At 47.6% G+C, this 14,705-nt stretch overlaps 1 protein-coding gene across 1 annotated transcript in view; it reads right to left on the bottom strand.

The window, feature by feature from the left end:
- The window catches only part of Slc6a2 (solute carrier family 6 member 2), a 39,519-nt gene extending 25,132 nt beyond the window's left edge, over positions 1–14,387 (bottom strand). The window contains exons 1-3 of the mRNA XM_042689942.1: positions 14,103–14,387; positions 2,685–2,816; positions 370–607 (exon numbers count right to left, since the gene is read on the bottom strand). Of these exons, the coding sequence (XP_042545876.1) occupies positions 370–607; positions 2,685–2,816; positions 14,103–14,376 (644 nt within the window). The 5' untranslated portion in view covers positions 14,377–14,387. The remainder of the gene's footprint in view (positions 1–369; positions 608–2,684; positions 2,817–14,102) is intronic.
- Positions 14,388–14,705: the final 318 nt, after the last annotated feature.

Below are 14,705 nucleotides of genomic sequence, written 5' to 3'. Positions count from 1 at the left end.
ACCAGAGTTCAAGCACCACAACTGACACCCACTCTGCCAAAAAAAGTTGTGTCTCATCTGATGGTTAGTTTCTTCCACATACCTGGTTTTAGCCCCTTAAGGGCAGCTGCCATCCCGGAAATGCCCCTTATTTCTCACAGGTTCTCTAACACCTTCTTGTTTCCTGTTTATTTGCTAGTGTGTTGTCTCCGCTCTCCAGCCCCATTCCAGAACCTCGAGGTGCTGCTGTATCAGCCTCTAGCTCAGCAGCAGGCCTCTACATTACAAACACCAACTAGTGCAAGCTCCTCCTCTTTCATGGTTTGGTAAGTGCTTGAATCAGACCTGCCCAGGCCTCACTGTGCCCACAATAAGGCTTCTGTGACTTACTCATAAAACTCTGCTGCCGGGGTGAACTTATACTTGGAGTACTTGGTGTGGTTGCCCAGCACGGAGGCATTGAGGAGCTTGGGGTCGGTGCAGTTAGGGCTGTTCCAAGCATGACCACATTCAGTCCAGGGCAGGTTCAAGGTGAAGGAAGCGAAGAGGTAGTAGAGCGACCAGGCGATGATGACATTGTAGTAGAAGCCAACATAGAGAGCGATGAGGATCACAGCATAGCCCACTCCTGGTGGAAACATGGGGTCAGATTTTCCCAGGTCCAACTCTAGAGACACTTCCCCTGGGTGGATGGCTCTAACTCTACTCCCCCACCTTCTCAGCTCTCTTCCTTGGTAGCAGATTGTGAGAGCCACACTTATATTCTTGTGTGTGTGTGTGTGTGTGTGTGTGTGCACGTGTGTGCGTGTGTGCATGTTGGTACTGGGGCTTGGACTCAGGGCCCAGGTGCTGTCTCTTAGTGTTTTCTCTGAAGGCTGACGCTCTACCACCTGAGCCACAGTTCTACTTCTGGTTTTCTGATGGTTAATTAGAGATAACAGTCTCACAGACTTTCCTTCCCTGGCTGGCTTTTAAACTTTGATCTTTAGATCTCAGCCTTCTAAAGAGATAGGATTATAAGCAGGAGGCTCCAGCACCTAGCTTTCATTCATATTCTGTGGGCACTAACCATCCCTTGAACAAGGGCTCTCTCTTACCCCTGTCATCCCCTCTGCCAGATTAGCAGCCAAGCTGGAAAGCACCAGGCCCTTAATGCCACCCTGAGAGTTGCAGTGTGAACATCCTGACCCCTCAGCAGGAGGACACTGAGATGCATTTCACATTCTCTATCCTTTCTGGTCCAATGATGCACTCTTTATGGGCTGCCACCTCCTCTTTAACTGATGCTCCTAGGGCCACTTTCCCCCAAAACTTAAGACTTTGTCTCATATCTGCTTCTGGGGGACTCCCTAACTCAGCCTAGTGTATGTTTTGGGTCCTATTTCAACCACCTGTTTCTGCCAGCATATTATCTTTTGAATTGTAGCAGATCCTTCAAAGTTACTTCTTTTGCCTAGATGATTTATTGTTTAAAAAAAAATCTGCTTAAGAAATTATCCTTAAGTAATTGTTAGCCCATGAGGCTAAGGGTGAAGGCATTGCTCTGCTTTCTTGACATATAATGAAGGCCTGGCCAATTACAGTGCTGTTTTCTCAGGGCCACAATGACTGGCTAACATAGTCATAAAAAAAAACTTAAGTCCAATGAGACTTTAATAAAGTCTGAGACTTTTAATAAAGCCATGAATATATGTACATGTATGTTTGTATATATGTGTATATATACATATATGTATACATATGTATATATGTATATAGTTTGTTTATTTGTCTGTTGGTTTGTTTTGATGAGCTTGGTAGGATTTCATCCTAGAATTTTCTGATGGCCATCTTTGCTAGTAATGTAGAAGAATTCACCTGGAAGTAATGTCTCCACAGAAGAAAAGAGACTTAAGACACATAGTAGAAATTCCAGACAACATCATTCAAGCACCTAGATCAAGTTGTATTTGATCAGGCCACTGGACTTTTCTGTAAATAAGCTAATAAATTACTTTGATAGTAAAATGAGCTTACGTTAGATTCTGGCAATTAAACAGAAAAGATACGAATGTACATGTCTTGCAAGATTCTTGCTCCAGCCTATTCTTGTTACAGTACTGCCAACTGAAAAGAGCCTCATGCAATTTTATTTGTCCTCATTGGCATAGCTCTCTACCTATGGCTTAGGTGATACTGTATCTTACTCTGTACCCTTCTTCTAGTTGTATAGGGACCAAAGAATAGCAGTTGTCATGGCTAGTTCTCGCAAATGTGTTCCAAGTGAAAGTGCAGGTGGGCTTATCTTACATTCAAATTGCAATCGCTTTATTGTGGCTGTTGTATGCAAGAACTGTGAAGCAGATTTCTATCTGAGCTTGAAAAGGTCTCATATCAATTTGTCATGTCTGCCAAGAGAACAAGAGGAGAGAGAACAGAGCTACTTGTGCTGGATACTTCTGACATCTCTGAATATTTCCCATACTTGAAAATAGACTCTCTCTGATTCCTGATAGACCTTGAATGGGAACCTAGGTTTAAAGTGAGGGACACTCCAAATGCTTTCTGTGTAACTTAGGGTAGTGGGCCTTCTTGAACTTGTCAGTACCTGTGAACCTAAGAGTTGGTCTACTCCAGACCTCACTTTCACATCCAATTCTCCAGGGACATCAAGAATAGCTTTGAGAAACCCCTTCAACTCCCTGCCAGCTCCCTTGCTTTCTTACCTTTGAAGATGGGGCAGATCTTCCACACTGTGGCTGCCCCTTCCCGGTTGTACTGCCCCAGAGCCAGCTCCATGTAGAACAGCGGCATCCCAGCGATGATGAGGAACAGCGTGTATGGGATCAGGAAGGCCCCTGAACAACACAGGCAGGTATGTGACCCTTAAAGTCTTAGACCCATGTCCACAAGAGCTGCAGGGATTCCCATCCATCTGCTCAACTGGCCATTGCCCAAAGAGTGTTTTGTGGTAGGTACATGGAGTTACCCAGTATACTTAACCCAGGTGACAGCAGGAATTCTGGGAGTAGCACAATCATAGTCATAGTAATGAGGTTCTACAGCCAAATTAGTAAGACCTGGTTAAAGTAAAGCAAAGCTAATAAGCTTCTCTCCGGCTGACTTCTCTCCAAGTAGGATCCTAGGTGCAGTTGATTCAAATGCAGAAACTCTCCTCTTTTTAAAAAAAAAAATTTGTGCCAGTCTGGGGCTTGAACTCAGGATCTGGGTGTTGTTTCTGAACTGTTATTCTCAAGGCTAGTGCTCAACCACTTGAACCACAGCTTTACTTCCAGCTTTTTGGTGCTTAAATGGATATGAGAGTCTCATGGACTTTCTTGCCTGGGCTGGCTTGGAACCTCCTGAGTAAGTAGGATTACAGGCATGAGCCACTGACACTGGGAAAAAAAATCTTTTCTTGTGTAAGGCAAGAAGATTAAGACCAGAGAGGGAGAGTGCGCCCACAGTCACATATGACTGGCTTTCGTAATGTTGCTCATTGTAGGTCTCACGTGACTTTCCTGAACATGCTCTCTGGGGTCTCATAATAGCCACAAGCATATTTTTCAGTCATGGTCATTTTGTCCCCTGGATAAGGGGTGGGGGTGGGGGGGAAGGGCACTGCTGGGAAAAGAAGAGAGTCAACTGTTCCTAAGACACTGTTGATAAATGACAGAAGCAGGATTCACATTCAGGTCTTTCGATCTGTGTGGCTCACCCAGTTACAGACAACTGAAGACATTCTTTGGGGCAAAGGAACAAGAGCTCTGCCCCTCTGACCATGAAAGATACCCAACCACAGCGTGGCAGAACCTCAAGGGGGCGGCGAGGCACTGGGCAGCAGCATGAGTCCCTGGGAGCACCCTGGTGAATTAGACCCAATCGGAATGGCACAGCTAGTTCTCTCTGTGCCCTGGCAGCCTAGGGTGAGGTTGATGGGCTCTGTTTCTATGAGGTGAGTCATGGAGTACATGCCACCTTAGCCCAGGCTGCCAAGTGTAGTAACCACAGCAAAGACCAACTCCTTTTGCTGACTCAGCCCAAGCTGAACCAAACTCCTCCCCACCACTGACTTTTAGCTGAGATGTTGTCACCTTGGAAACCAAACACTCTGACCCACCCACACTGGGGAAGCAGGGAAACAGGGAAATAGGTAAAGATGGCAACACTAGCGATTGTAATGACAGATGCCAGCATCTCACACTTGCTGAGTCTCTACTGTGGTCCAGGCATTTTTTAGACAATGTCTCATGAGATCATCCTAAAGAGTCTACAAAGTCAAGATCTCTTCTATCTCCAACTTACAGAGGTGGAAACTGAGGCTCCATATAGGAAAAAAAAAAAGAGGAGAAGGCACATAGTCTCCAGGGTTAAACTCACCAGGGGACTTAGTTTCTACATTTCTCCTTAGGAAGCCCATGGCTTTCAAGGACAAATCTACAATGCTGCAAGACCCAGGCCCTTCTTGCGATGGTGCCAATGGTGAGGAGTAGAGGAAATGACTGAGATGCACCCCTAGGTATCAGACAGAGCCTTAGGCACTGGACATCTGGGAACTCACTTATACTTCCTGGAAGCTTGCAGAAGCAACACCTGTAACGGTCACTCGGAGGAGGAGAAAACTAAGTGATCTGCCCCGGTTCATCCATCTAGAAAGTCCTGGATGTGGAGTTTGAGTCTAAATCTACATGGCTCCAGAACTCCAGACCAGTAGCCAAATACCCAAAGATTCCAGAGTGTTCCAGCCAACATGGAGAATGAGTCTGCATACTGTGTGGAGAGGCACCTTTTACTGGGGCTTTGGAACTAGCTGAGCCACCTTGTATGTCGGCCAGAGGGGTACTCCAAACCCTGTTCCAGGCTGGAATTCTGTAAATGCCACAAGTCAGGCTCTCATTTCCTGCTTGATCTCTCCCTCTCCCCCACCATATCACATAGAAGACAAATCTGCATCCTTCCACATGTGTGACGGGGGTGTTGGTGATGGAGCTGACGGAGGTGGGCAGTGGGTCAGGTGAAATCAACAAGCACCACTTCACAAGTTCTTAGTATAGGCCAAGTCACATGTAGATTTTTACAGAAGTATCCCTTTGGAATAACTCCTGAGAGACAATGACCACCAATCCTATTTTACAGGTTAGGAAACTGAGGCTTGGAAAGACCAGATGCTTGATCATCCAGCTGGTGTGCAGCTTGGCTTTAAACCTGAATCTCTGCTTCATGGACACCTTTTTCTTCCCACAGAGCCTGGAGTTGATCTTAGGGTCAGGAGCAGGAAGTAAGGTATCAAGAGATTCTGCCGGGCACTAGTGGCTCACGCCTATAACTCTAACTACTTAGGAAGATTAAGATCGGAGAATCACTGCTCAAAGCCAACCCAGGCAGGAAAGTCCATGAAACTCTTATCTCCAATTAACCACCAAAAAGCCACAAGTGGAGCTGTGACTCAAGTAGTAAAGGGCTAGCCTTGAGCAAAAACTTCTTGGAACAGTGCCCAAGCCCTGAGCCCAAGCCCCAAGACTGGCACCAAAATAATAATAATAATAACAATAACAACAACAATAATAATAATAGGATTCTGCATGCCTAAAGACAGAAGCCACTGCCTGGGAATGGGGAAAGGATAAAACGAAGAGTCCTGACCCAGACTTCAGTTTTAAGGTTTTCCACTAGCAACTCTTCCACGACTGTGCAGGCTCTGCAGAGACAGAGGATGGCTGAGCTGTCATGAAGGAGCTGGAGGTGGTGGAGGCCATCTGAGACCACCTCTTCCTAAATAGCCCTGCAGCATCTCCTTAGAAGCTAAGGCTGGATGCAAACCTCCTGGATGTCACTGCCCTGCAAGGCTCCCAACTGCCAACTGCCTCATTCTGGTGGTCCTGCTATGTCTCATCTTCCACATGGCAGCCTCACACTGGACCTGAGAGTCTTAAAGGCCACAGGAGGAAAGGAGATACTTCTTAAAGAGATTCTGGCAAATGGACTTGAATGAATGAATGAATGGATTTTGTGAGAATACAAAAGCATTTGTCTTTTCCATGCACCTTATACAGCCAGACATCTCATCCTTAAACTCCTTACCACATGGGAGGTTTTAGAAGTCTTTGTGCAAATGCCAACTTCTCAGAAAGGAAGTCTCAGTAGTCACTAAAGTCACCAAAGTGGTCACCTGGGCAAGTAGGGAATGACCTTAGGAAAAGGGAAGGGGCAGGCAAGGGTTCAGGGAATAGTGGGGTAGCCCAGGGCTGGTGGGACTATGGTCATGGAAAGACCACAGGAAGAAGAGGAAGGTACCCCGAGGCTAGTCTATTAAGGACAGGATCCCTCAAGATGTGAATTCTGGTCACACGCCAATAGATCTAAGGAGTGAAATTATACAGAGCTAGCTCTGAGCTAACACTCACTGCCTAATGGCTTTCACCAGAGCCCAAGAAAACCTGAGTCAATGCCTAAAATACCCAGGCTTGCCCCCGCCCCTCCTCTAACACTGAGGTATAGGGTATGAGAGTGAATGTAAGAGAGAGTAGAATATTTCTCAGAGCCATGATTGCCCTCAGTGGGCTTGCCCAACACTTGCAGGGTTGGGCAAGGGCATATGGAGAGATCTATGGTCCTCGTGTGGGCATAGCTCAAAATGCCAAGTCAAGCCACAACTGTTAATGAAAACATGTTGTTTCTTCCTTGTCTGACCAAGTTTTGACTGATCAGCTCTTGGAGCTCTAGGCTGCTATTTGATGGCCCAGAGGGAGTCTGACAGGCCTTGACCTCTATATCAATTCTCCTGCCCCTGGCTTCGTTAGCAGCATGAGAGGCCACTGACATGGAACATTATACAAGAAGGAACCAAGCAGGAGGCTCTTGTACATAGGAAGGGAACATCAGCTGACTGACCAGGGAAATCCAGAGTCTGAGTACCTAGAGCATGGTGTGAGTGGGAGGCAGAATTCTGGGCCCAGCAGGCCTTCCTGTCTCTGACTCATAGAGGAAGAGGAGCTGAACATTCCATTACCTGGAGCTAAGGATAAATCCGACCACCAATCCTGCTACTCACAGCCATGAGTTTTTGCATAAATGCACCTCCTTCACACATGAAGACAGTAATACCTGTATCATTGGTAGCTGGGATAATTCAGGATAACAGGAGTGGAGTGCTGGGCACTTGGTAGGTGCTCTATAAATGGGAATGGTGTCCAACCATTACACCCAAGGGCTGCTAAGAAGGGTCTTTGCCCACTGAAGACAGTTGGGGCTCCTAGCTTCTCCATCCTGGGTCCAAACGTGTATGCTGGCCCCAAACAAAACAAAGGCTACCCCAAGCCACGGTTAACTCCATTCCCAAAAGGTGGTTTCCTACAGCTACTGAGAATCTCACTCTTATTCCCCTGCCCCTCCTACACACCTCCCCAGAATGAAGGACCTACTCCTCCAGTACCTTCAGAGCTAAGCTTCAGCTGCCAGCTTTGGTAATCACCTCTGCCCAAGAGTCAGTGGCCTCACACAAGGCCACAGTCCTTTATGGCAGCTGGCATCTAGTGGCCGATCACACTGAAACAAAAAGTTACAGTACTCCAGACAAGACTGAGGGACCATCCCAGTTTTAGGCAAGCCAGTGGAGTTGACTGAGACTTGAATGAATTGACCTAGCCTTCCAGACTCTTCTGGAATTGTCCCATCTGTAGCCTCTACCCACTGTCTTTCTTCTGTCCTCTTTTCGGTCCTTCAGTCTATAGAGAATTAAACAAATGGGGCTTTCCTAAAGCAATATTTGTGTGCCTTTAGCACCTGATGTAGGGTCCCCCTTGGAGTCTTTGACGATCAAAAAGTTAGCTTCCATTGTTCCTTTCTGAAAGGAAATGCTCCATTCTCACAGTAAACCAAACCCAGAGTATTCAAGGTTGGCTCCATCATGTGCTATTACTGAGGCAGGACCGTTGAGCTGAATAGGGCCAACTCCAACCTCATCCTCCATGAGATGTACCTTCTCCTTGAGACCTTTGCTGACCCCTGAGGACCCTGCCTACTATCTTGGAGTCCCTTCAATCTCAGCTCATAGGAGTGGGGTATTACAACCCTTTGCTTCTTTCTTTGGGCTTCACCGATCAGCCAGGAGCATCTACATAAGACATTTGTATTGCACAATTTCCTGGTACTACAGTAGGAAACTCTACACAGAATGATGAAAACTGGCTCTGGGGCCCCCAGGAGAAATTACTCATACCCCTGAAGTCCTCCTTGCCTTCTCTGTGAGACCTGAGGGTAGCCCAGGGGCGCAGGGGGGAAAACACCCACTTCCTGGGTAGATTAAACTCAGCTCATTTTTTAGAAGAAGGTGGGGGGCAGGTTCTCATTATGTAGTAATGTTTCCTCTGCTGTCACATATGTATTTGATTTTTTACTAATAAAGCTGTGACTTGAAAGGTCCTTGAAGATTCTGGCTTCCCATCTTTCCAGCTCTGTTTGGGATTCTCAGAAGCGCATTCAAAGTAGGACCTTATTTCATTCACTTGGAATAGAATAACTTCAATTATAGAAGCTAAAAGGACATTAACTTTTAGGATATATCTGTAATAAACTGGGAGCTCCCGAAGGCAGGGCTTGTCTTTTGCTCTGTATTCCTGGCAGAGGAATACAGAGTAAGTGATTTTGGGTGAAAGAAACATATCTTGGAAGTGAGTCACTTGGGAGATGCAGCTAATGAAAGCCCCAGGGCCTTTTTCCACTTGTCCTGTGGCTTAATTGTTACTTAGGCCCTTGGGGTTTAGGATCACAGGGCAGGATGTAACATTTCTTCCCTATGAAATCTCTCATCTGGTTGGAAACAGCTTCTCTGGTCCTTTTAGCCAGCTCAGAATAACAACCCAACTCATGCTGGTGGCCCCAGATCCAGTTGCCAGGTGAGTGCCTGATTCCTGCAAATTGTGTGCAAACCTGACAACTGGAGTATCACACCAGCTGCCTGGCTGATACCGTGCATATCTGAGTAGAACAGTCCACATAGCTCTACAAGCTTCAGGTACACACAGCCCTGTACAGGCTAGACAAGAAGACACTGAGTAGGGAAACCCAAGCAGTCTATACCAGCCGCCACATCATACTAGTTTTGAGATTCCTAAACATTCTAACCAAGCAAGTTTCCAAAGGCTCATGTGTACCTGCAACCCTGAACTTATTTGAAGGGGGAAGGGAAGTTGGCAGCTGGAGGCTAAGAGCCACAACTTGTCTGGGACCCCATTCAGGAATGCTAATCCTCACCATCCAGTGAGAGATCTGTAGTAAGATAAAGTAAGTCTGTCAGCTATTTGCTTCTTTACTTGCTGGTTTCTTTACGTTTGAGTATGTATCTAGTAAAAGATTGGAAGGGGACAGCATATAGTTCTCTGCTGAAAATTAACTCTCCACCCTCCTATCCTGATTTTTTAAAAAAGGTTTACATTTACAACTAAAAAGATTCAGGTGCAATTTTCAACTATTCTGAAACCAGCAAGATACACCTGACTTTAATAGTTTTCGTAGATGAAATTGTAGATGTTTTTTTCTTTAGTTTAACTTATGAGAAAAGATTTATCTGATGCATTTTCTATTGACTTCCTCTTTAGTGGTTTTTGTCTCTCTTTGTTTGCCCATCTGTCTACTAATAAAATGTGAAATAATAAAAAAAAAATAGATGGCCAGTAAAGTCCAACCTCTGACTTCTAGTTCATTGTACTGGGCTCTGGCTACGCAGGTCAAAGTGGGACTTTGTTCCAGCCTGATTTCCTTCATCAGTCTCTTCTCAGGCTAAATTTCAGGACACCTGAGTCTAACATGTAGTCGATATTATTGAACAATAACAAAATGATAGCCTCATGTGACACATTTTAAATATTCCCCTCCCCCTTTTTTAAACCACAAAGAACATGAGGCTCAGGTCAGCATGGCATGTGACTTATCCAAGGCTACATTTATAGCAAACATTAAAGCCCAGGTCTGTCCAAGCCTAAAATCCATAGAGCTGGGCACAGGTGGCTCATGCCTGTAATCCTAGTTACTCAGGAAGCTGAGATCTAAGCATCATGGTTCAAAGTCAGCCCAAGCATTAAAGTCTGTGAGACTATAATTTCCAATAATAAAACACCAGAAAACCAGAAGTGACTCTGTGGCTCAAGTGGTAGAGCGCTTGCCTTGAGCTGAAGAGGTCAGGGACAGTGCCCAGGCCCAGAGTTTAAGCCCCAAGATTGACAAAACAGAACAAAACAAAAAACTCATAGAGTCATCACAAGTAATTGTTTAAAGCAGACAGCATGGCGTGTACCAGATGGACTCAACCATGTGTGAATGGTAATTCATAGCGGCCTCTTGCCTGGCAGGAGCCAGATGTGAGCACCCAATCTAGCTGCTTGCTCCTTCCAAGAGATCAACAAAGACCAAGGTTATGGGTTCAGAGGGAAAAATCTAGAACTTGGAAAGCAGCTGTGTGGCCTGGTACTGCTGACTCTTCCTTGAGACTAAATGTTCCAGAAGGTTCTGAAGAAAGCTTTTATGTTTCTGAGTAGCTTTCCCCTCCCAAAGCCACCCACAGCCTACCATCATCCCAGCAGCTGGTGCTGGGAAGATGTTAAGACAGGCTGCTATTTCTCAGTAATTCATTCAGAAAATATTAGCCAAGGGCCTACATGCTGGCACCCTCATCATTTCAAACCACCAGTCTGGGCCAGTGCAAACAGACAGACTTGGGGAGTTTCTGTGTTAATACTGGCACTAGGAATGCACGTAGACCCATGTCTGTTAAAACAACAACAACAACAACAAAACACCAGGGCATCAGAATCTTGGGGGTCATCCAAGTTCATGTCTCTTTGTGTCAAGGGCTGGGTGATATCAAAGGTCACAGAGTGTGTGGTAGATCTGGGATTTGAACTGGAGTCTTTGGACTGTTTCCACAATCGCAGAAATATCCACCTGCTTGTCTGCTCACCCACCTGTGGAGCTGAATTCAAAATAACTGGATGGGAGTTGAGCTAGAAGGATCAGTCAGGAGATCTCAGAAGAGATTACTGTGGGGGGGGGACGTGGAACAGGGCTGGGGAAGGGGAGGAGAAAAGGAGCAAACTAACATCTCCTAGAGGTGTGAGGGGGAAATTAGAGAAGAGGCTTCTTCATAACTCCTAGATGGGGGTGGGATGGGGGCGAGGGATGGGAACAGACTTCAGTATTAGCCCACGCCAACTATGAACATCCTAATCAGAAATGGAAATTCACTGGTATAACATCTCCTCCCCTTAGCCTAGCACTCAAGACCTCCATAGCCCAGCCCCAACTTGCCTCTCCATCCTTATCTCTCCTGATTTGCCTTTCAGCCAGCCAGCCAGCACTCCTCTCCTGAGATAATTACACACACACACACACACACACACACACACACACACACACACACACACACACCTGCCACAGGTGCATGCTACAACTCTTCCTATCCAGAGCCACGGAGCAACAAACAGCCACAGCCCACCACTCCTGAGTCTTCCCTAATCGGACCCTCCCTAAGCCTTTCCAGTCCTTGTTACCTCTCCTTCCCACTCCAATGATGTCCATAAATGATGGCAGCCCCCTTCACAAAGCCCGATTCCAGGGCCAAGTTCTCCATGGGCATCACTATATCAAGCCCCCCACCACCCTCCTAAGCTGAACCCCATTATTTACACTTGACAGATGAGAAAACTGAGGCTGGGAGGGTTGCCCAGATTCACACAATCAGAAGGCTGAACCAGGACTTCCAAGCCAAGACTAAGCTCTGTGTTACCAGCCCCGCCCTCAGCAGAGGCTTCATCTCCTGAGTTCCACTGTGGTCCTGTTGTGGGTACCTAGAGATCGCAGCTAACCACTGAGAGCTGGGGCCATGTGATGAATGGTACCTGTTGGGTACAAGTCTGTGGAGTACTTCTACCATATCCTTAAATCTCAGGCCTTCTCTAGGGCATTAGACATTCAAGGATTCAGTGTCTGTCCTCCATGTGTTTAGAAGACAGACGCACAAAAGATAAATTACTAAAAAAGCTTGGGAAGGGTCACTAACTCAACTACTATACCTAGCAAAGGGCCCTTCTAGCCAACTTCACCTAAAAGTTGGAACTGGTGACAGATGTGCTCAATTCGTCCCTAGGTACCCAGATTATTGCACACCACAGATACTCTGCGAGCATGGGTGTCAATAACCAAGTGAACAGGGCCAGTGGCAGCTCTAGAACATGTATCAAATTGGCCATATTGGGATGCTTTTAGATTCAACCAAATGCATAGAACAATGGAAAGGACTGGTGACAGCATGACAATGAGGACTTGGGGGGTAATTAGAGCTCCTGGCAGGTGGAAGTGGTAATTCACACAGCTAGGTGACCCCACTGAGCCAAGCACTATGCCTTACACTGAGAGGATCTGGATAGATATTAAGGATTAATGATAGAGCTCTCACTCTCTAGGGACAGTGTCTAAGGACAAGCAGTTCCTCAGACGGTCACTGAGGACATGGTGGATGTTGGATGGTATGTGCTAAGTCTCCCAATCTGTCTTCTGTGCATCATCTCCTTGCCTGCTGGAAAATACATTCTTCGCCCTTCTTGGGCTTCCGTGCCAATATGCTCAACCCTCCCCAGAATCACTTGCAAAGGTGCAGCTTCTTAATGTGAAAATAGTTCACCTCTGGATTATACTCCTTCCCCTTCCTCTTTCTGCCCACTTCCATCCTAGAGCTAGACATAGTGATGGGTCCACAAGGTAGCAAGGACCCCAGGTGAAGAGTTTTTACAGTCTCCTCTGAAGCCCGGGTCTGCTATCCTAGCTGTCTTCGAGCATTTGACAGTGACAGACTTGTCTCACAAGATGCCTAGAGGAGACCATGGACCCCAAAGCCTCCTCTGTCAGCTCCAACTTGGCTAACTTTCTTAGTGACAAAGAAAAATGCTTCCTTCCCTGGCAGCCTCTGTATATGGAAGAGCTCAACACCACCTGCTCTGTATGATGACCCTATGTAAACCTGGAGCATCATTCAACCCAAACCAAATGTCTATATGAAACAGAGCTGTGAACTCCAGCCAGAGAAGGTCCTGAGCTTTCCTCACCCCACTCTAAACTGTCACCCTGCTTTCCACTGACCTCCCTCAAGTCCCAAGCCAGAGCCATTGCATGGCTGGTATCCCAGTAGATGCAGAGGTTTCCAGAGCTGGGCCGATATCCCTAAACTCATCCCAACAAGGGTGATAGAACTGGGATGGTTTGGGCATCCCAGTAGCAAAGCCTCTGAGGAAGAAGCTAAGACCTTAGAGTGCTGCATCCTGACTCCTGATGGGCTTCTTCCCAGAGGCTATATGTTATCTGGAGCTTCTCCTTCCAGGCCAGGTGGGTAATCTGGCTGCCCAGTAGGAAGAAGGAAAGAGAGCTGAGTGGCTCCCTGTCCTCCCCTGGCCTCTCTTGCCCATTCTACCCTGTAATTCAGGATCTGTGCATCTGGAAGTCTCTGGCCAGTGGCTGAGGCCTCCCACTTCAAGGCCCAGACCAGATCTTGGCACTTAGAACCATATCCCAGAAAGACTATAGGCACTGACCACTGCAGCAAACAACCCCCCACAGGACAGGGGAGTTCTCTCCAGCAATGGCTTCTCTATGTCACTGATCCAGAATCTCTGTCCTCAAGAGGCAGGGGGTCTAGGTAACTGGCCTCAGGAAATCTAAGTCCTCTGTTCTTCCTGGGTCCCTGCCCCATAACCCAGAGTACTGGATGTAGGGTCACATTGCATCTGTCTGTCACATCCTAAACGTTTCTGGTGCTCCTTCAAGAGCCCTCTGTATCTCTACCTTCCTTCCTGCAGACCAGCAAAGGATGGAAGTTGCTCACCCAACCAGGTGCTCTAGATTTTGTCTTTATGCCTACTCATATGCCTATCACTGTCCAAGGTCCTGCCTTGATTTCCCTCTTCTGCTGGGGATTACAATCCTCCATTCTCAGTGAGCGTGGCAACGTCTCTTTCTGCTCCCCAGACTTGCCCAGGAGTCGTCTCCTTCTCCTCCCGAGTGTATTTCTATTCCCGCTCCTAGCCACCTTTGGGGAACAGGTAGCTCTCCCTCTTCCAAAGGCTCAGCACACTCCCCCCCCCCCCCCCCAACGTGCTCACCGCCACCATTCTTGTAGCAAAGGTAAGGGAAGCGCCACACATTGGCCAGGTCCACCGCAAAGCCCACCACCGACAGCAGGAAGTCGATCTTCTTGCCCCAGGTCTCCCGGGGCTGCGCGTCACCGCCCTGGGACGCCAGGAGGCACTGGACGCCGTTGCGCTGCTTCACCAGCAGCAGCTCGGCCGTTTTGCACGCCCGTAGGGGCTGCTCGGGGTCCGAGTCCGCCCCGCTGTTCTCGGGCTGCACCTGCGGATTCATCCGTGCCAGAAGCATGGGTGCGGCTGAACAGAAGAACTTCGGTGGTACTGGGGATCACGCCGGAGCTCTACTTATAAGAAGGGAAAAGAGGCGATCACCGGAGATCCGCCCTCCCCGCCCCAACCCAGGCCCCAGCTGGGGACACCGCGCACCAGGGTCATTAGGATCCGCATGCCAAAGGGGACTCTGGGTTTCCGGGAAAGGGAACGCGTTTTGTTGGGGGTGGGGTGGGTGGGGGGAATTGGCATGACATTGTGCTGCGCGGGACTGAGACGGAATCGGAAGTGGAGACCTCCTGGGGTTCTTTGGGGTGTCTCGGTGGAAGCCCACCCCCTGCCAATCTC

Source organism: Dipodomys spectabilis, unplaced genomic scaffold (genome assembly GCF_019054845.1).
Source record: "Dipodomys spectabilis isolate Male_0828 unplaced genomic scaffold, ASM1905484v1 ptg000130l, whole genome shotgun sequence".
In the NCBI taxonomy this organism is placed as follows: Eukaryota; Metazoa; Chordata; class Mammalia; order Rodentia; family Heteromyidae; genus Dipodomys; species Dipodomys spectabilis.
Note: the sequence above shows the minus strand (reverse complement) of the source record. Positions and strands in the feature narration are given on the sequence as shown.